At 42.7% G+C, this 21,364-nt stretch overlaps 1 protein-coding gene and 1 long non-coding RNA gene across 7 annotated transcripts in view; one reads left to right on the forward strand and one right to left on the reverse strand.

Annotated features, from left to right (window-relative positions):
- Positions 1-1,119: 1,119 nt before the first annotated feature.
- The window catches only part of CNTN2 (contactin 2), a 54,904-nt gene continuing 34,659 nt past the window's right edge, over positions 1,120-21,364 (forward strand). The window contains exons 1-2 of one of the 4 annotated variants that reach the window (XM_031937224.1): positions 1,120-1,245; positions 20,618-20,764. In XM_031937224.1, coding sequence (XP_031793084.1) covers positions 20,710-20,764 — 55 coding nt within the window. In that variant the 5' untranslated portion in view covers positions 1,120-1,245; positions 20,618-20,709. Of the gene's footprint in view, positions 1,246-1,552; positions 1,661-19,864; positions 20,169-20,617; positions 20,765-21,364 lie in introns of those variants that run through there. The other 3 variants (XM_031937222.1, XM_012547816.2, XM_031937223.1) reach the window with 3 other exon arrangements.
- Positions 4,312-19,847, reverse strand: LOC116419094. Of its 3 annotated transcripts, none has more exons than XR_004229352.1 (3): positions 19,156-19,847; positions 18,459-18,771; positions 4,312-4,873 (listed from the first exon to the last, which is right to left on the reverse strand). It is a non-coding gene; the product is annotated as an uncharacterized LOC116419094 (long non-coding RNA). The 3 variants fall into 3 exon arrangements; XR_004229351.1 differs by having other exon boundaries at positions 19,113-19,847; XR_004229353.1 differs by having other exon boundaries at positions 19,337-19,846.

Raw genomic sequence — 21,364 nt, forward strand, 5'->3', positions numbered from 1 at the left:
CTGATGGCCAGATTCAATTTGGGAAAAAAATAAAACAAAAAGGGGGAAGCAAGAATCCTGTCCAAGACTCAACACACTGGGGTGGCATAAAACATACTGGGGCTGGCAAATCACTGATCTTCTCTTGGCTCAGAGTATAATACAGAAGCCATCAGGGAAGACTTGGGTAATGAGGACACTTTGATAGTCCAGCTAAAGGAGTCCAGACATGAGTGGAATATTCCCTTCTTTCTTTCTGTCCCAGACTCTTCACATTAATTTCCCCAAGAGGTGGTGGTGCATAATGAAATCACCACACATGTTCATCGACTAACTGATCTCAGCAGAATCGGCCTTCCTAAATACAAAGTTTCTTTCACTTAACCAAGTCATTCCTTCCCCAAACTTTCCCAGTACAGAACAGCCTTCAAAGAAGTCAAGAAATGAAAGAAACCTCAAAAGCCATCTATTCCACATTAGCAGTAGGGTATAATGTATAGGAAACGGGACTTGGTAGTTAGAAAAACCTGGGTTGAAATCCCACCTCTAATATTTTTAACTGTATGACCCTAGAAAAGTCATTTACCCCTTTCTGTGCCTCACTTTCCTCATCTGTAAAATGAAAGGGCCTCTCCACATCTAAAATCTGTAATTTAATCAAAGTAATGTGCACTCTGACATATCCCACCAGGGCTTGTCTAATCTCTGAAACCTGCACTGGGGGGAAAAGCAGCAAGAAGCACATTCCACTTTTGCTTAGCTATAATAGTTTTTCCTGACAAACAATCCCAACTCGAGCCCATTGCCCCTAGTTCTCCCTTCTGGGATGATCAAGCAGAATGGGGCCGATCCTTTCTCTTTCACCCAACAGCCCTTCAAATGCTGGAGGATGTCTAGTGGGTCCCCCCAACCCACCCCTGAATCTTCTCCCCCAGGTGATTTCTTCTTGTGGGGTACATTTTTAAGACGAGCCTGGGGACTTTGCCCCTGCAGAACTCCAAGACTGGTGGGGAGGGCTTTCCCCTCTGCCTCCCCCATCACGACCCACTACCCAACACTGAGGCTCTCAGAGAACTAGATTGCAGAAGCCTCAAGTCCTTTGACAGAGGGAGACTCAATTTGGGGATGAGCAAGAAGCGAAGCTTAGGGCGGGGATGGAGTGAGGACCAGACAAGAGCAGAGCAGCCGAGGTTGGTGCTGCCCATGAATTATGGAGGATGCGGGGAGTCTGGCTCGCTCACTGGTCCTTAGACGACAGCAAATGAGGTAAAGATAAGAGGGTGTGGGACCAGGGAGGGAGACAATGGGGTGGGGAGAGAGAAAGCCCTCTCAGGGGACAGGGAAGCGTTGGCTGAGAAATTGAGAGCCGGCGAGCGGAGCATGTGAGAGAGAGGGAGAGGGAGACAGAGGAAAGAGGTGGAGGAGGAGGGGAGGGGGAGAAGGAGAGGGAGACGAAGAGGGAGAGGGAGGAGCACATCGTGATGCAGAGATGCTGCAGTGGCTAGGGGCGCGCACACACACACTCACAAGCCGCGGCGGCGGCGGCGGCGGCGGCGGCGGTGGTGGCGGCGGCAGGACGGCGAGAGGCTGAGGGAGGAGGGCGGGGGAGAGAAGGTGGTTCCGGGCTCAAGGACTCGGGCTGCTGCGTCGGCTCGCCTCAGATCCACACCCTGCGTCCCAGGTACGTCCCAGGCCCCTGGGTACCCCCCAGGGCTTCAGGAAGATGGTCCTGGCTTGGGCTCCAGACTCGGAAAAATCTCAGCTAAACTTGGGGCTGGGGAGGGGGCGTGGGCAGAGAAGGGGTTGGCACACACCTGGCTGACTTCCTTTAGCATCCCTGCATCCCCTCCATGGGGGACCCCGAGAGGGGAGCAAGCAGCCCACTCAGGTCTTCCCAGTCTCTCTCCATCCTCATTTCGTGTAACCTGGACTGACTGAGGGAGGCTGGGGACCGGCTCCCGGCAGCGTGTCTCGGAATGTGGGGAACCGGGGATAAGGGAGGCCCTCCAGCTAAGGGGCAGCTATCCTAGGGGAACCCCAAGATTCACTCCATCCCCCGAGATGCCAGGTATCCCAGTAAACAGTAACTCCGGGTGCCTAGTACCCCAGGCTGGCCAAGAACATCTTGGAAAAAACAGGAGGTTTCTCTGAGGGTCTGGAGCTGCTTAGTTAAGCACTTCCTTCCAAAGTCTTTTTTTTTTTTTTTTTTTTAGTTTTGTGGTGATTTAAGGCTTTTTGCTTTGTTTTGTTTTCTTGGGGAGGGGGTTAAGTTTTGTTTTGCAAAATGGGGAAAAGGTTGATCATGATTGGAATGGGGTGGGGGTGGGGATGGGACAAGGAGTGGAGAGTGGTGTCTACCAGAGACTGGAATTCAAGTTTTAAAAAGGAAGGAAATATTTTAAAGAAAGGGACCCAAGGAAGAGAAGTGAACCCAAGTCACTTGACATACGTGAATAACAGGATCTGGGGAGGGGGGTCTTGAAGCACGACATTCCTCCCTCTCTCTTCTTCCACACCTAGTGGGAGGAGAAAAGATTTTCAGGAAGCTTTAACTTCCTTATAAGAGAAGGGGCTAGAGGTAGGAAAAGGAGTGAGGGAGGGGGGATGTGTCAGGGGGGAAAAAAAGAGCATACTCAAATCCTCCCTCATACTTGCTAGCTGTGTGACTCTGGGCAAGCCACCTAACCTGGTTCCCTCAGTTTCATCATCTTTTAAATGGGGATAATACTATTTGCATCCCTGTGTTACTGTGAGGATCAAATGAGATAACTTTTCAAACTTTAAAATGTTATATAAATGCAAGTAGCTATTATTATATGTAAAAAAGAGCCAGTGATGACTACTAGCCTCTGCAGCCAATGCCCATAGCCCTTCTAAAGAAACCCTGGTGTGGGGCCTACAGTCATGGCACTACGGGGTCCTCCGATTGTGGGGTGGCAAGAAAGGGGTAAGGGAGAATGATAGAATCAGAGAGGAACCCAGTGCTGAATAGGACTAGGATGGGAGAGAGGGAGGATCAGGAAAGCACTCAAAGCCAGGCTACAGGAGGGGTGAGCTTGAGGTTTAGGAACCAGAGATGTCATTCAAGGTTGTTTGGAGGTTTGAGAATCCAGAGGAAGGGGGAGGGGTGATAGGGACGGGATCGTGTGAACATTTGTGTGCAAGAGAGCACAGAGAGAGGATGTGCTCCGAGCCCTATTTGCTCCCCTAAACAGGACTCTCTTTGTTTTTGTGTTCTGCCCCCTGCTTTATTTCTGTTCCCCTATTTTCCCAAGGCCTCCAACATGTTTCCCAATCTACTCAGCACTTGAAGAGGTAGCACAAGGCGTGCTATGGAGAGCTCTGTCTTTGGAATAGAAGGTCTGAGGTTCTGATGTGACCTCTGCCACTTACCATCTGCACAGCCCTCATCCAGAAAACTCTGAACCTCAGTTTCCTCATCTGTAAAATGAGAACTTTGAATTAAGTGATCTTTAAGGTCTTCTTCCAACTACAAATCAATGCTCTATTAGGAGAAGAGGGAGGGAGATGATGCCCAAATCCTATTATTATCATAAGTTTTAGGCTCCTCTTCCTCATCTCTAAAAAGAGCTGCTCTTGAGATCTGAGAACTCCATTCTGAAAATAGACAGGAATACACTTCATAGGCCTAGGAACAGAACAAAGGTTCTTCTGAGGTTCTTCTGAATAATTAAAAGTTGACTCAGAGAACCTTGCAACTCTCTTTCTTCCTAGGACCTGTGGGGAAGGGAGTTCTGGTCTGACAGCTAGTTCTAAGAAGCAGATAGCTGTTCCCCTCCAAACTCTCCCTACAATGCCCTAGTCAGTTTTCCCTTCACAGCCAGGCTGCAGCAATGAGGCAATATACCCACCCCCACCCTCCATCCCCATCCCCCAAGCTCTCTTTTTTTTTTCTTTCCTAGCATAACCCAACAGGCAAATCAATAGTTTAAAAAACTTTAAAACTATTATTGTTTTTTTTTTAGCAATAATTACATTTTCCATTACTTCCTCTGGATCCCTTCCAATTCTAGTCTATGATTCTTTCATTTACTTTCCAAAATATTTTTATATAGATTTGTAAATGTCAATGTGTAATTAGTATATGAACATAGGTATCATAGATTTGAAGAGAATTTAGATTGGGAGGGATTTTAGAGGCCATCTGATCTGATCCCTTCATTTTATAGATGGAAAAAACTGAGTCACAGATAAATGAAGAAATACACCTCATTTGGGGTTAAGATGGGATTCAAATTCAAGCTTTCTGGTTTTCAATCCATTGTCTGCCAGGAAAGCCCACTGTTTCTTGTAAAATTCTATTGCCTTTGCTTTCTTCACTTTGCATTACGGGATTCAAACTCAAAACTTCTGGTTTCCAATCCATTGTCTGTCAGGGAACCACACTGATTCTTTTAAAATTCTATTGACTCTGCTTTCTTCACTTTGCATTATTACACATTCTTCCATAGTTGCATTTATATTTGCTACATTATGGTATAGTAAAAGATCAGTGGATTTGGATCAAGAGTTCTGGATCTTGGTTCTTCCATTTCCTAATGACTTGACCTTCAGTCAAGTTTTTTTTTTTTTTAACCACTCTGGGATTCTTCCTTTTCTGTCAAATGGGGAAGATAAATACTTGCCTAACTTGCCTCTCAGGATTGTTGTGAAAACCTAATGAAAAATGCTAAATACAAATGACTTGATATCATTATTAGCTACTTTTTTCCTAATTCTACAATTCTCCATATTGTTCTTTTACTGATTACACCACCTAGCAGTTACCTGTAGTTTTATTCAGGTGGCATTATTTTTGTTTTGTGATAAAATCCCAGCAATTCCAGTCCCCTTTCATCCCATCTTCTGCTTGGCACTCCCTGGAGAGTCTGAGCTAAAAAAGAAAGAAGGCAGGAGACAAAGGCAGATAGAGAAGGAGGCAGAAGTGTCTCTGAAGTGTTGCTTTGACCCAATACCAAGATGCTACTGACCACTAGAAGAAATAGATGTATACCTGGAGGGAGGGAGGAGGTAGGCAGTCATATTTATGTCTTTGTACATGTATGTATGATGCTTCAGTACCCCCTTATCTCTTTTCCTGACTCTGATTCCATGAAAGACCCACCCACTTCTGATTGATGTCTTTTTCTTAGGCTCTGCCTATCTTCCTCACTTATTCCCATCCTCAAAAGAAAAAGTTACCCAGATCTGAAAACAGGTTTCTTTACTAGAATAGACCATGCTTCAATGCCCTCATCCCAATACAATAAGGTCCCATCTAGGGGGTAGGAATAGAGAATTAAGCACCCAGATGGGAAACTCTCCCAAGAAAGAGTGGTCAGTGTGCATTTATTAAGCATCTAGTTTATGCTAGGGCTGGAGGTAGGAAGCAGCTAAATGGAAAAGAAGATAGTATGCCTGATCTGCAGTCAGAAAGCTCTGAGTTCAAATCCAGACTCAGACACCTACCAACTGTGTGATCGGGGATCACACCCTGAGCAAATCACTTAAACTTATTTGCCTTGATTTCCTCGAGTGTAAAATGAGCAGGAGAAGGAAATGCAATTATTCTAGTATATTTATCAAGAAAAACCCCAAATGGGATCAGAAAGAGTTGGATATGACTGAACAACAATGAAATTATTTCAGGCATCACACTAAGTCCTTTCTCTTATAGAGTTGTCTAGAGCACAGAGAATAGATGTCACAAAGAAACCAAAAATTGTGAACGTAGGAGGAAGAACCAAAGACTGCAAGAGCTTTCTGACTATAAAGGTAGTTATACTTTAGGAGCTAGTGACATCTCTTTTTAGGGAGAGTCAGTGAGAATAGGCTACTAAACTATTCATCTAGAATGAATTGGGGGATTGTGGAATATTTAATCTCAAAGTTCTTTCCAGTTCCTAGGATTTAATTACTCTCAGAAAGGATTGATGGCAAGCTGCACATCTCCAGAATCCATGCGGAAAGGCATGAGATATGAGGTTCAAATGACAGCTCCAGTACTTAATAGCTGACATTTGACTTCCCTTCCCCAGTTTCTACAACTATAAAATGGAGATAATAATGTCTGTATACTCCTTACCTGGCAGGCTTTTTTAAAGGAAAGTCCTTTTGTAATTCTTAAATATGTAAACTATTATTATTCCTTAGTATAAACTAGATAAATATAACTCTTGGACATAAATGTTAATCATAAAATGTTTGGGAACTAAAAGAAACTTTCATGAAAGGTACTTTGAAACTTTTAAAAAGCCAGGGTTAGAAAATAAAAGCATAATATGTATAATGGGCATTATGTTGTTTGCCTCTCAAGGAAGGAAGAAAATTTGGAACTCAAAATTTTTAAATGAATTAATTTTTTTTTAAAAAAGAAAGTTCATGAAATAATGAATAGTGAAAAGAGAAGGTGGAATGACCGGGTAATTTTGAGTATTATAACAACTCAAATCAACTACAAAGGACATATGAAGACATATCTTCCTCTAAAGAAGGAACTGATAAATAGATGTTTACACACATACACATACATATATATATTTATAATTACATATATGCATATATAAATATATATTTATAATTACATATATGTATGTGTATACATATATATCTGTGTCTAATAGTAGCCATTTCTAGGGCAGGCTGGGGAGGGAGAGAAAAAAGTTCACAGCATTAAAAAAAGAAAATGGAGAAGGAAACAAGGAAGGAAAGAGAAAGAGGGAGGGAAAGAGAGAGAAAGAAAAGAAGGAAAAGGGAAAGGAAAGGAGAAAGAAAGAAAGAAAACAAAAAAGAAAGAAAGCAAGGAAGGAAGGAAGAAAGAAAAGAAGAAAGGAAGAAGCATGTATTCTGGTCTTTCCCCTTTCTTACCTCTTCTAAAATATGTCTATGAAGACTGGACAATGAAGATTTATGCTAACTTAAAGTTTCTCCAGGGATGGGAGACTATATATAAGCATGTTCCAGTATTTCATCATCCAAGACTAAGGAAGTCCTTTCTCAGAAGGAACCTGAGTTTCCCTTTCTACAATTTCTTCTAATTGTACTGAATAAAAAGCTGAAGAATAGACATATCACAACTCAAACAAAACAGCCAGATATCACCTGTGTTTCAGATAATAAACCCCAGGCATGTTCAAATCTTCTTAGTAGATCCAGGACCCCCCCCCCCCATTCAGTACCCTCTACACTCCTCTGCTTGGCATTCAAAGCCTTTCATAAATGGGCTCCAAGCTATTTTCTAGGCTTATTATTACAGAGTGTTCTTCAAACACTCTAGGTTCTAGTCAAAGTAGCCTACTTATTCTTTGTTAAAAAAAAAAATCCCATCTCCCACCTCCACAGTTTTGCACAGGCTGTTCGCAGAAGGCATTCCTTTCTCATCTCTGATTCTTAGACGCCACTTCCTACATGAAGGCTTTTCTGGTCTTCCCCCAAATTACTTTCTATTTGCTTGTGTACATGTTTCATATTTTAAAATATGTAAGTATGGGCATGTGTGTGTGAGTGTATTTATTTGAATGGTGTTTCTTCCAGGACAAAGTTTGTCTAGGACAGGGGAGTGTTTTTTTTGTCTCACTAGCTAGCATGATGATTGGCACCTAATTGACAACAAATGCTCATTAATTGATTGAAGACTGATTGATTAATAGATTGATTGGCTAACAAATCCTATACCAGCATACTTTAGGCCCAATCCATAACTTTACAGAGTTCTGACTTGGGTTCCATGAGAACTGATCTGTACTCTTTGCTTTATCGTTATCTGTTGTGGTCCTCTAAGTCCTAGTTTTTCTCTTCTGTAAAATGTAAAGTTTGAATGAAACTGAGGTCCTTTCCTTAGAATTATAATGTTTTTTGATGAGAAGGTGCCCAAATAGGCTTTCTTCGTACGTCATCGCTTAAGATCAGGATTGTTGGGCTTGGATCCAAGTCAAGAAAATTTGAGTTCAAATCCAGCCTCAGAAACTCACCATCTGGCTGGCTGGGAATCATTTAACCTCTGCTTCCTTGATTGTAAAATGGGGTTATAGCCCCTACTTCCCAGGGTTGTGAGGGTCAAATGACATATTTGTAAAGTTCCTAGACCAATGCCTGGCACCTGGTAGGATGCTTAATAAATGCTTCCTCCCAATCTGAACAGCCTTCCGCAATTTGTCTGACAAGTGGTTATATAGTCTGGGCTTATATATCACTTACGATGAGGGACCCACCATTTCTGGAGACAGCAGCTTCTACTTTTGGTTAGTTTTGATCATTGGAAAGTTTTTCCTAATATCAAGTTCAAATTCACCTCTTTTCCCCCCACATAATAGTATTTTATTTTTTCTAATTACACATAAAGATAGTTTTCAACATTCATTTTTATAAGATTTTGCAAATTCACCTCTTGACTTCATTGCTCAAGATTCTACCCTTTAGAACAAAAAAGAATAAGCCTAATCTTTCTGTATTTAATAGTCCTTCCAATACTTGAAGACAGCTGCCATGTCCCCCCACTCTTTTCTTTTTCAGGCCCAACATCCCAACATCACTGATCCTCATATAGCCTGAACCCAAGGCCACCAGCCAGGTGGCCATCCTTCCCTCCTCTAGGTGTTCACCAACATATCTGTCATCACCTACTTCACAGGCCTATTGCAATCTCTATACTTTGTAATTCTTAATGCTCTCTAGAAATTCAAACTCTTACTAAGAAGTCAGTCTGTAGCTCTAAGAGAGACACTCTACTCAGGACACATATCCAGAACCTTCGGAGTCAGTTGTCTCAGTGACTAGAGTGGGTTCTGTAGGACCCAACTCAGATCTTGACTTGGGACAAGTTACTCACTGAATTCATCTCAGAAGACAACGCTGTATTTGCTGTTCAACCAACTGGAGCTTTTGGCCCAGATTAGATTAATCACACCCTCTGAGGTCCATTCTAGTTCTCTGGAAGACCTGACACAGAACCAAGAAGTTTCTGTCTAGCAAAAGATGCCTGTTTGGGGCCCCTGCCTCTGGAAACTCTTTCCTATTTATCATCAATGTCCAGTTGTCAAGTCCTGTCAATTCTAACTTCATAATATCTTTCATATATCCTTCTCTTCAGACATTCTCACGACTATATCACTATGTCAGCCAGTCAATAACCACTTATTAAGCAGCTACTATCTGCCAAGCACTATCCTCAGCACTGGGGATTCAAAGAAAGGTAAGACAATTTCTCCTCTCAAGGAGCTCATAGTATGATGGGGAGATACTATGCAAATAGCTAGGACAACCAGCTATATGTACAAGATAGCAAACAACAAAGGAAAGATACTAGAATTAAGAGAGAATAGGAAAGCCTTCCTGGAAAAGATGAGAAGCTGCTGCTTAAGCTACTGGACTTCATTATTTGACCTTTCCAAACAGGTTAGATACTAAAACTTCTTTCAAAATACTTTTTAAACATATATAAATAACCTTGATCAAATTGCTTGCCTTCACAAAATTGAAGGGAGGGAAGCAAAGTGGGTGAAAATTTGAAACTTAAAATTATAAAAAATGAAGGTTAAAAAATTATACATAAATACAAAAAATAAAATATTAAAATCTTATAAATATTTGCTAATAGGCATTATATATGATGGTGTGAGGAAATCATACTTGGATTCCAATCCCAATACTGCCAAATATCTCTGTGACTCTATTTGCTCAACTGCAAAATGGGATAACAATCCCAATCCAACTTACTTAGGATCATATGATTTTGAGGTAACATAAAACTTGGAGTCTGATAATTTTTAAATTACAGGTAAAGGAAGAGACTTTGAAAAATTTAAGAACTCTATAACCATCCACACAATCCCAGAGCACCCAATGCTGAGACATCCCTCCTCTTTCTGCAGACTTTGAGATCACATTCCTCTCCTAACTCCCCTTTTTCCCCCGTAGGTTTTCTGGATACTGTTCTCTCTCCTGACCATTTCTTCTGACCTATCCGACCATTTCTTCTCAGTCTCCTTTGTTGGACCTTCATCCAAGTCTCAAAAGCTAAGAAACAAGGGTATTCCCCAGGGCTCTTTTTTTCTCCCTCTATAGTATTTCCCTCATCAGCTCCCAAGGATTCAATTATTATCTCTGTGATGATGTTTCTGAAATCTCCTCATCCATCCTAACTCCTTTTCTGCCTGGTAATCTCACATCTCCAGCTACCTATTGGCTGTCTCAAACTGGATGCCCCAGAGACTTCTTAAACTCAACGTGTCCAAAACTAATCTCATTATCTTTCCCCAAAACAGCTTCCCTATTACTGTCAAGGGCACCATTATACTAATAGTTATCCAGGCTCACAATCTAGATGTAATCCTCAACTCTTCACTCTCACTCACCACCTAAGTCCCATTGCAAAGTCTCATTGATTCTACCTTGATAAAATCGTCCTTCTGACACTGCCTCCATGCTAGTGAAAACCCATATCACCTCATTCTTAGCGTCAAATCTCTCTCCATTTCCTGTCTTCTACTTGTCTGCCCAAACGAATTTCCCAAAGTGAATGTGTGACCATGCTTCCCTGCTACCCAAATAAACTGTACTGACTCCCTCTCGCCTCCAGGATCAGATACAAATACTTTGGCTTTCTAAGTTGAGCTGAGCCATTTTTCAGTCATGTTTGACTTTTTGGGACTTTGGGTTTCCTTGGCAAAGATATTGGTTTGTCATTTCTTCTTCCAGCTCATTTTACAGATAAAAAAACTGAATAACACCAGGGTTAAGTATCTGAAGTCAGATTTGAACTCAGGGAGGTGCTCTATCCTTTGGGCAACCTAGCTGCCCGTGGCTTCTAAAGCTTTTCATCTGGCCCCTTCCTACCTTTTCAGTCTTCTTATACTTTATCCCCTTGCAAATACTGTATGATCCGGTAATACTGACCTTCCCCACAGTTCCTTAAGCAAAGTAATTTCACCGATTGTCCCTTATGTCGAATGATTTCCCAGAAACATGTCCTGGATCCCTTGCCTTCCTTCAAGTCTCAGCTAATATTCCCTTTCTTCAACAGAACCTTCCTTTGTATCTTCCCTCTGAGGTAATCTCCAGTTTATCCTGTCCAAATCTTGTTCGTACATAATTATTTGTCTGCTGTTTCCCTCATTAGCTCCCTCTGTATCCCAGAACTTAGCAGAGTGCCTGGCACAAAGGAGACTCTTAATAAATGCTTGGTTGACTTGATGACCCACCCACCCCATGACAGAGAGGTGGTAGACTCGACGGGGTAGATTGAGACATATGTTTTTGGACTTGGCTAATATGGAGAATTAATTTTGCTTTACTATTCAGATTTGTTTTGTTTTTATTTTTATTTTCAGTGGGGCAGAGGTAGGAGGAAGAGAATATTGAATTTTTTTATTCATTGACAAAATTTTTTTAAAATTTACAGATATAGGAACTGTTCCCACTTCTACCCCACTCTGGGGTCACATAGGCAGAGCTGAAACTCCAGCTCCAGAGCAGTGCCCTCCCTATAATACCTTCTTGCTTCTCCTTTCAGAATGAGGCTGTTGTAAGGAAATTTATTATAAATTATAAAAGGCTCTACAAGTGTGAGACATTATCATTTATTCTGTACTATCACTGGGAGACCACATGATCTCTAAAGTAGCTTTCTTTTTAAGTTGATGATCCTATCAAGGCACATGTAGTCCACGAACTCTTGGAACTCTTCTGCACTCTCAAACAAAGGGACAGGCCCCCAACAATATCTCTGGGCACACATGAAGATACACTGGCGCACACAATGGATGGATGCAGATGATAAGGGCATGCATACCACATTAATCATGTGTCCACATGGATCCCCACAGACAAATGCATTAATAAACACATTGAACACTAATGGGCACATACTACAAGGTCATCCTCCACCCCAAAATCACTCATTTATACTCAACAAAAAAGGTTTCTCCCCCAGTGATAGTACAAGAATAAATGATAATGTTCAGATGAAGAAACTAGGGTGCAGTAAAGTTGAGGACCTCGCAACAGGCCATGTAATGAGCAGCAGAACCCTCCTAGTTCATAGCACTTTTCCTCTGCACCAAGCATATAATGGGGCTCAATCAATATTTATTTGCATGCATATAGCTGAATGCATGGAAACATGCATTTGCTTAATTAGGAGAAGGTCTAGTCTTGCATGTGTGCTGGAAACTTTGGAGTGAATCCACTAGAGAAAAGGAAAATGGAAGGAAAAATGTGTATGTATGGGGGTCTCAAGAAGCTAGTGTGTGAGTCAAAGGTCAAGAAGCCAAAGAGGTCATGGAGCTAGCAGGGACCTGAAAAGGTCTCCAGGTCTGGTCTCCAGGATCATAGATTTAGAACTGGGAAAGACCTTACAGGTCAATCTAGCCACACCAACCCATTTTGACAAATGAGGAAGCAGTCACAGAGATGTGAACAACTTGTCCAAGATCACACAGAAGGTAAATAAAAGTTGAGATTTAAACCTGGATCTTTTAGCTCTAAATCCAGTATCCTTTCCATCATCCCATTTTATAGACAAGAAAACTGAGAGCAGAGAGGGGAAGTGATTTATCCAAATTACAATCAGTGATTTAGGAACATTGATAAGTGTAGTGGTTCTCCTGACTCTCTATTCAATATTCTTTCCACCATGCTAAGCCCTTTAACTCTGGGTAAAAAGAAGATGATGATACTCAAAAATGACAGCTAGTCCTGTTCTCCTGGATACCTACATACTCATCTGAACTCTGATCCATCTTCACCAAGTTATGAGATCCTAAAGGGCCACAATGAGCATCTTTCCCTAGGGGAACTGGTGATAAAAAATATTGACTTTCTAAATCTGAATAAATAGGTACTTTCTTTGGTCTGTTGCTGTTGCTATTTGGTGGTTTTTGGAAGCCCCTGACCACTATATCTCCCCTGCCCTCCCAATCTCCCTTTATAGGGGACTTCTCCCTTGCCCCAGCACACAGACAGGCCCAGGAGCTGTTTGGACTAAGGGCTGCCCTTTGGGATTCACCTTTTCTTTAAATCTGGCTCTGGAAAGAGGCAGGAAGTGACTGGGTCCTTGTTCCCCCACACACCTTTTTATGGAAGCAACCTGTCTGCCTCTTATCTATAGCTGGCTTCCAAAGCCCTGTTGTATCCTGAGCTCGGGAAAAATTGCAACAACTCCCTCAACCAGATTCTCCCCCTTTGCTGCTCTGCCTCAGCAGGCCTGGCTCCTGACTAGGCTGGCTCGTGCCCGTCTGTGCCAGCCTGTACCCAAACCCTGCCTTGCTACAGGTCAGCTGTGCCAGCCTGGTCTCTGGGCCAGCTGCTAGCACCCCAGGCCCTTTCCAGAACACAGTTCTGAGTCTACGGCCTGCCCCGCCAGCTTGTGTAGAAGCAATAGGAGGCAGAACCCAATCTGGCCTCAGAAGCAAATCTTTCTATCAGATCGGAGAGTCGAGAATCTGGGTTTTCCAAGGTACTTCCCCGCAGAAACGATTCCAAGCATCTGGAAGAATTAAGCCTCCAGAATCCTATTATAAAGATGATAATAATTCCTTGTGTTTACATAGTATTCAGAGTTTGCAAGCTGCTCCCTATATTCATTAAAACAGCTAGCATTCATTCAATTATCCCCATTTTACAGGTGAGGAAACTGAGATAAAGTGACCTGTCCAAAGTTAAGGGTCAGAGCCAGAATTTGAACTCAAACCTTCCTGGCATCTAAAACTATCTTAAAGTGGATCACTGCTGTCCAAGGTGGCAGCTTCTCCATTATTGGAGGTCTTGGTTTAAGTGGGGGCTGAATGATTGCCTGGATTTCTACACAGGTATGCATTAGACTAGACTAAGTCCTCTCTGACTTAGATTCTGGGGTTTCCTGGTACCCCCTCTTCCAATGCTCATTCTACTATAACACACTGCCTACTGCCTGCCTAGCTTCTAGGTGGGATCTTCTAGCTGGGATCAGCCCACCAGTTGTGAAATGTAATAGCATTTGTTAAATATAATAGCATTTCAAGGTTAGCGTTCTAAGAAGTAGAAGCTGTAGATATCCCCATTTTACAGATGAGGAAACTGAGGCAGACCTATTTTAAGTGAGTTCCTTATGGTCACATAGCTAGTTAAGTGTCTGAAGCTTGATTTGAATTCAGGCCTTTCTGACTCTAGCATTCTAGATGCTCCTTGTACTTCCCACTAAGTGCATAGAACAAGGTATTATGATGGATACAAAGATGTATAAAGATGTATAAAGCTAATCCCCTGACCCCCAAGGAGCTCCCATCATAACTGAAGAGATGATATATATGTGAATGCCAAATGTAAAATGATAGGTATTCAATAATAGGATAAGAATTCAGAGCAGGGCCAGATGTCATCAGGGAAAGCTTTATAAAGATGTGGAACTTCACTGCCCTCCCTCCTTCCCCCACACTCAGGGAATTCCAGCGGCTCACTATCACCTCTCGGATCAAATAGAAAATCCTGTTGGACATTCAAAGCCCTTCAAACCACACACACCTCCCTCCCAACATATACACTTTTCTAGTCTTTTTGCACTTTTTATCCCTGAGCCAGCTATACCCAGTAATGCTGACCTCCTGGCTATTTCACGAACAAGACACTCCATCCCTTAGCTCCACGCATTTTCTCTGTCTGTTCCCCTAATGGAAATTCTCTTCTGCCTCCTTTCTACCTCCTGGCTTCCTTCAAGCTCCCCCCCAAAAAATCCCATCTTCTCCAGGAAGCCTTTGCCAATCTTTCTTAATTCTAGTAGGGCAACAATAGATAAAGTCAAGAAGATTCCTCTTCATGAGTTCAAATCTGGCCTCAGATACTTACTAGCTGTGTGACCCTCGTTGCCTCAGTTTCCTCACCTGTAAAATGAACTGGAGAAGGAAATGGCAAGCTCCTCCAGCCCCCCACCATCATCTTAGTTTGTAAGTTCCTTAAGACCAGGGGCTGTACTTTGCCTCCTTTTCTATTCCTAGTGCTCACCACAGTGCCTGGCACATAGTAGGGACTTAATGGACATTTATTAACTCACAGATTTGGCCCTGGGACTTTGAAGGATGGGAACAATTTAGGCTAGCAGAGCCGAATCTAAATGCAGCTGGGAACAGTGAGCACAGATATAGGAAAATACAGGTTGTACTGAAGGAGTTAGAGCGGTCTCTCAGGGAGGAGCTGGTCTTGGATGACTGTAGGGAAAGCCAGACACTAGATATAGAAAGATGAAAGATATGAACTCTCAAATTTAGATAAAAGAGACTGGTTGGAAGAAATTGTGAAGTCTTCTATCTTTAATAATATCAGGAGAAGGCAGAATTTGATTCCCAAAGAAACAAAGTAACCAATTAAAAAAGGCAAATGTAGGCATTAGGGAAATTTTTCTAATGAATTGATCTGTCCTCAAATGGAATAGACTTCCCCAAGCAAATAGTAGCATCCTCCTCTTTGGAAGTCTTCAAGTAAAGGCCAGGTGTTGGTCAGTCATTTCAGCCTTGTCCACCTCTCATGAACCCATTTGGGGTTTTCACAGCAAAGATATTGGAGCAGTTTTGCCATTTCCTTCTGTAGCTCATTTTACACTGGAGTGATTTGCCCACGGTGACAGGTCAGATTTGGAGTCTTCATGATTCCAGGTCCAGGACTCTATTGATTGCACTACCCAGCTACTCGAAGGCTAGGTGACCATGTAATTAATGTGATAGGAATTACTTTCAGGGAACTTATTGCACTAGAAGCCCCTGAGGTCCCTTCCAGACCTAAAATTCTGTGGTTCCCTAACACCTCTAAAAAGCACAGTCCTGAAAGCTTCAGGACCCAAGTCCCTGAGCCATAGGGTGAAATCTTTCCTCCTGCCCCACAGGCACACACCCATTCTGCATTCTTCGGGTCTCAGTCTGTCCAAGTGCTCTCTTTCTGCAGGAGAGGTGGGCGACTATGGGAACGAAATGCTGCATGTATTGTCAGATGTGGTCAACAAGCAGATCGATTTTGCTGAACCATTTTCTTTCTTTTCATTTTTTTTTACAAGCATAGATATGCAGAAAGTATTAACACAGTTGTTCCTGCACCCCCAGGTCCAACTGGTCCAGCCCTAAACATTGTAATGGTTGTAGGGAAAGATTTATGGATAGAGAACAGAAGGGGAACTTTCAAATGAGTGTAATTTTTTTTTTAAATCCCCAAGAAGCCTTTTTTTAAAAAGTACAAAACTAGTCCAAGTTGTAATTAACTCAAACTTCAGCTGAGAGTATATGTGTGTGTTATTGGGGTGGGTCAGGGGGCTGTTAGGGGATGAGCATGCTGGGTAAAATAAACAAAAATAGATGTTTATTGCCTGACTAGCACCTTAGGAAACTGATAATTTATACTGTTGAGTAAAGCTCAGGCCCTGATTATTCCAATGAAGCAGGCCAGTGATATTCCCTTCTTTCCATTCCCATTCCCCACCTAATCCCCCATCCTTTTCAATCACTGCCCACTGCTTAGCCCCACCTTCCTAGGTCTATGGTCAGAGATTCTCATCGTGCCACAAGGAACAATTACAGATAAATGCTGGCCAATTTCATGAGAACTGTTCAAATCCTGAGTTCAAATCCAGCCTCAGACACTTACTAGCTATGTAGCCCTTACCCCACACTGCCTCCAAAAAAGAGAAGGATTTGCTCAGGAGCAAACTCAGGTCTCTTCCTGACTCCAAGTTCAGTCCCCTATTCGCTTATCTAATTAAAGTAGCTAGGTGGTTTAGTGACCCTGCCCAAATCATCTCACCTTTTTGCCTCAGTTTCCTCATCTGTAAAATGAAGATAAGAATAGCATTTACATCCCCGCACATGTGTGGATAAAATTAAATATTTGTAAAGTGCTTCACAAGACAAAGTGTTTAATAAGTTCTAGATATTATTATATAACCTATTTTGCAGGGTAGTTGTGAGAAAAGCACTTTGTAAATTTTTAAATTCTAGTGAATGTGTGTGAGAAAGTCCTTGATTAAATGAACTTTGAAGATGATCCTTGAGTTTGGATTATTCAGGAGCCTTGGTAATTTGTTGATCAGATGAGATAATATATGTAAAGTGCTTGCAAAGCTTAAAGCTCTATATAAATGTTAAGTATTACTGTGATTGTTATAATTATTCATGGAAAGTGGATGATATTCAGGTAATTGTATAGATAATGAAAAGGGGGGGAGAATCAGGTTTCCTGCTTCTGCCCACCTCTTCAGACTGGAGGTGGGGAGATTGTTAGGAAGATGGTGCTATTGGCTCCTTAAACACATGAACCATTTGTAGCACTGGCCAGGCCACCAGCTGGGCTTCCTGGGCAAACTGGCCATTGTTTTGGTGACATCATCTCCAGGCATGGGCTGCTCTCTGCAGATGGCTTGATTGTTCGTGCCAAGATTTTCCTTGGAAATTTTGTCCAGAGCAAACCACTTATTTATTGGGCACCCTAGGCCAGAAAGCTCTCCAGAGGGTCCAAACCTCTCAACTGTCCCTCCCCACTTCCAGAACACATAATATTAAAAAAAACATTTTTAAATGCTGGCTACATGCCTGCTAGGCACTGTATTAGCCAATGATGATTCAAAGACAGAAACTAAACAGTATCAGACCAGAAGGACTCAGGAGAGAAATAATACAGATATGGAGAAAATATACAAAGTCAATTCAAACTCATCGTACAGTAAAGAAAGGGCATTAATAATGGAGGGGATCAAAATAGGGGTCAGGCAGAAATGTCCCTTGAACTGAGACATAAGGAAGTTAGTCATTCTAAGATACAGAAGTTAGGAGGGAGGACCAGGCAGGAGGTATGGTCAATGAACTAGAGGTGATTGTCATATATAGGAAATATAAGCTAATAATAAGCTAATTTGGCTGCAATTATAGAATCCCTCAAGGAGATGGTGCCTGGAAAGGGAGGTTGGAGCTAGATAATGGAGGGCTGTTGGTATTTATGATCCTAGAGTACATGAGTTCACACAAGAATGAAATTATGAGGCTATACATAGAGGGAGGTACATGGAATCATATATAATACCTAGGGCCTGAAAATTATATCCTAGAATCACCTTGGGATGGGCTACGGGCTGCTTGAGGCTTGAACCCCATTATCTGTAGAGTCAGTCTTTGTTTGCTCCCCTTCCCTGACCCCCCAAAACCCCTGCTAAATTTCCCCACCTCTCTCTGCCTAAGTGAAAAACATAATTGCTTCCTTAATCTTGGTAAGGAAAGCCAGGTAATACCACCCAGAGAACAACAAAAACCTGGCAGCAAAAACTGAGGTTAGCATGCTACCTTATTGGATAATCTTGGCCAAATTTTCCCTTCTCCTCAGGCCTCAGCCTCCCCATTTGTAAAAATCAAAGGATATAGACCGGATGATCCCTAATTTTCCTTCTAGCACTAATATTTGAGCATTCCATCCAAAATTCGGAACAGTTAGAGAATAAGGAAAATTTGATGAAGTGAATCTCAGTTATATGCACTTACCTTCCTCTCTGCCTGGTACATTTCTTCATTCAGTAAACTGAAGGAGTTGGGGGAGGAACACCTGGACTATTCTTTACAGGGTGGATCTGGGAAGCTCCCATCTGCTCTATATAACACAGCCCCATCTCCCCCAGGCCTCCTTTCTCAGCTCCTCCCAGTCCCTCCTTCCTTTTAACATCCTTTCTGCCAGATTTCCCCAAGGCTTCTCCCAAGATTCTGCCAGGTCACAGATGCAGATGCTGAGGAACTATCATCAAAGGGTCTAGGAGAACTGGAAAATGGGAGTTCAGTGTATACCTCCTCCAAGGGGCACCTAGAAAGAGAGCAGAGAAGAAGACGTGTTCCTGGAAGTAACCATTGAAACTGCATTCTTCTTTAAGGACCTTCCTCACCCAGCCTTGAGTAGAATGAGCCTCTAGTTCCCATCAGTAATGATCTCTCATTCATCCAGGTGCCTCATATTTTCTAGACAACTTTACTATTACTGTTCTCCCTCCCCCCCCCCCCATTCATAGAGTAGCAGAGTTGGAAAGAACCTTCCAATTCCTTCATTTTAAGAGGAGGAAACTAATGCTTCAAGTAGTTTTTTTTTAAGTGTTCAAAGCATAGAACTAATTAGCAACAGGACACCATCTTTGCCTTTGTCAACATCACCTGAAGAAGTCAGGAAAGGTATAGAAGATGGAGAACTTCACACCTGTTCATGATGCTCCTCATGAGAACATGTGGGATGGGATGGGGTCTATGATCAGTTAAGATTTCCATTTGGGATTTTATATGGCTTTTTAGCAGCCTAGGCTTCCCTGATCCCAAAAGCCCAGGTCAGGAAAATCGATTTCTTCAAGAAGGAAGCCCTAGAGGGACCCAGAAGTTATCACCTTGAGTTGTAGGATTCCAGATCTTCTTAAAAGTGTGGAAAGAGATAAAATGTTGAATCCTGTGGCTCCCTTTTCATTATTTTCAAGTCAAAGCCTGGCTTACAGAGAGAGGGTTCTGTTCCTCAGGATCCCCTACCTTTGTTCCAGAATGTAATATCATCAGTAAAGAGTTTCTCGGCATCTCCTGGCAGTGGCCCCTTCATCCTTTAACTCTTCTTAGGTTCTGTCAAGATTCTCTGAACTTCACATTCACTCTTTCTGTTCAGCTAGTTAGAACTCGGTACAAAGAAGACAGAGTCACAGGTTTCTATAGAAGGCAGTTAGTTAGCTTCTTGGAACCCCCAAACAGCTCTTCCTTAGCTTCAGGCTGCTGGCTGCCTCCCACTTGGGTGCAGACCCAAGTACAAAAGCATTTGCCATCTCTCACATGGGTGATGTTGGTCACTACCTCTGCAGACAACTGTCTCACAAATGTGCACTGTTAGTCATAAGGGGCCAGGTGAGGCAGGTGTCTCACAAATGATGCTATTGGTCATAAGAGGAGCTGGGTCAGGGGTTGTGAGGATTCCTGGGTGAGAAGATGTGAACATTTGATGCATCCCATCCCCACTACAAGAAAAACAAAGCCTGCATTAACCTGGGGCCTGAAAGCATTAATGCAGCTCTCCAAGGAGGTCTTAGTGCTAGGGAGTAACTGAGATCTGGGACACGGTCTCAGAGGAAGCCTGCAACTGAATGGGACCCCTTCCTTACACACAGGTGTGAATCCCCTCCCTACCACCGTCCCCACCCCCAAGGGTGCCGAAGACTAGTGCAAAGGAGAGAGTGAAGGGTGAGCCTCCTTTCTCTAGGTGAACCACTCCCACAGGCTTCATGAGCAGACCGCTATTCAGTGGAATTTGGGAAAGGCACAATCCGCTACCTTGGGAAAGAAAGGATAGAGTGGGGGGAGGAGAGAGGAAGAGATGGAGGGGAGGGAGGGGAGGGCCCAGACACCCAGGGGATGTGTACTGAAGCACTCAGTCCAGGAAAGAGCTACTTGGTAATAGCCTAAGCACTTTCCCCAGGGAGGCTTAGTGCTTCTATGATTCCTGCCTTCTCCCCCAGCTCTGAATGGAAAGCATTAATGAAGCTATTTCCCCCTTCCCAGCCCCCTCCCCAGTTCCCCATTCTCAACCAGTAAGAGGGGCTAGGAGGGGCCCGGAGCTCCAGCCAGTGAGTGGAAAGGCTGGGACAGCTCCTTGACTCATTTCATCTGTTTGTTCTTCCCCTTTCTCCCAGGTCCCTCTCCTCCTCTGGTCCCAACACCTCTTCTGTCCTTGGCTAAGATTTTCTACACTCCACACTGCAGCTCCCTCATTCTCAGACTGGCAATGGGGATCCCTGAGCAGCTGCTGATGGCATGCTTGGCCATGCTCTCTCTTTCAGGTAAGAGATTTCATCTCTGCTCAGAGTGAAGATATTATCAATAATAACAATAATGATGATACTCATTATCTAAATTTGCAGTTCTATAGCAGCTTTCTTTCCAAAGATCTTATTTGTTCCCATGAATTCCCTATGAGATTAGGAGTGAGGATATTTTTCCCCATATACCATATATAGTATATTATAATATAGATGGGAACCTTGAAACCTAGAAAGGTTAAGTGATTTAACCTTAGAGGTTAACTTCAAAGGTTAAAATCTAGATGTCCTGATTTACAGTGCTATCCATTAGAATTTACAGTGTCCCTATGGGGGAGGAGGAGGGGGAGGAAGGGGTGGATCAGGAACAAATGAACAGAACCAAAAAGCTGCTAAGATTTGGTCCTTGAGGAACAAGATTCCCACCTTGATAAATAGGGAGAATGTGTGGAAATGTGAATATCTGAATTGTGGAAAAGCAGAGAAGCATGATGGCTAGATAATGAACTATCCTATAGAGGATAAATTTTTTGACCCAAGATTGTGTAAGAATTATAAATAGGATGGCAAAGGGACCTAGAAAGGGAAATAGATATAGAGGGTCCTATCTGGGTAAAAATA

Source organism: Sarcophilus harrisii, chromosome 4 (assembly GCF_902635505.1).
Source record: "Sarcophilus harrisii chromosome 4, mSarHar1.11, whole genome shotgun sequence".
In the NCBI taxonomy this organism is placed as follows: domain Eukaryota; kingdom Metazoa; phylum Chordata; class Mammalia; order Dasyuromorphia; family Dasyuridae; genus Sarcophilus; species Sarcophilus harrisii.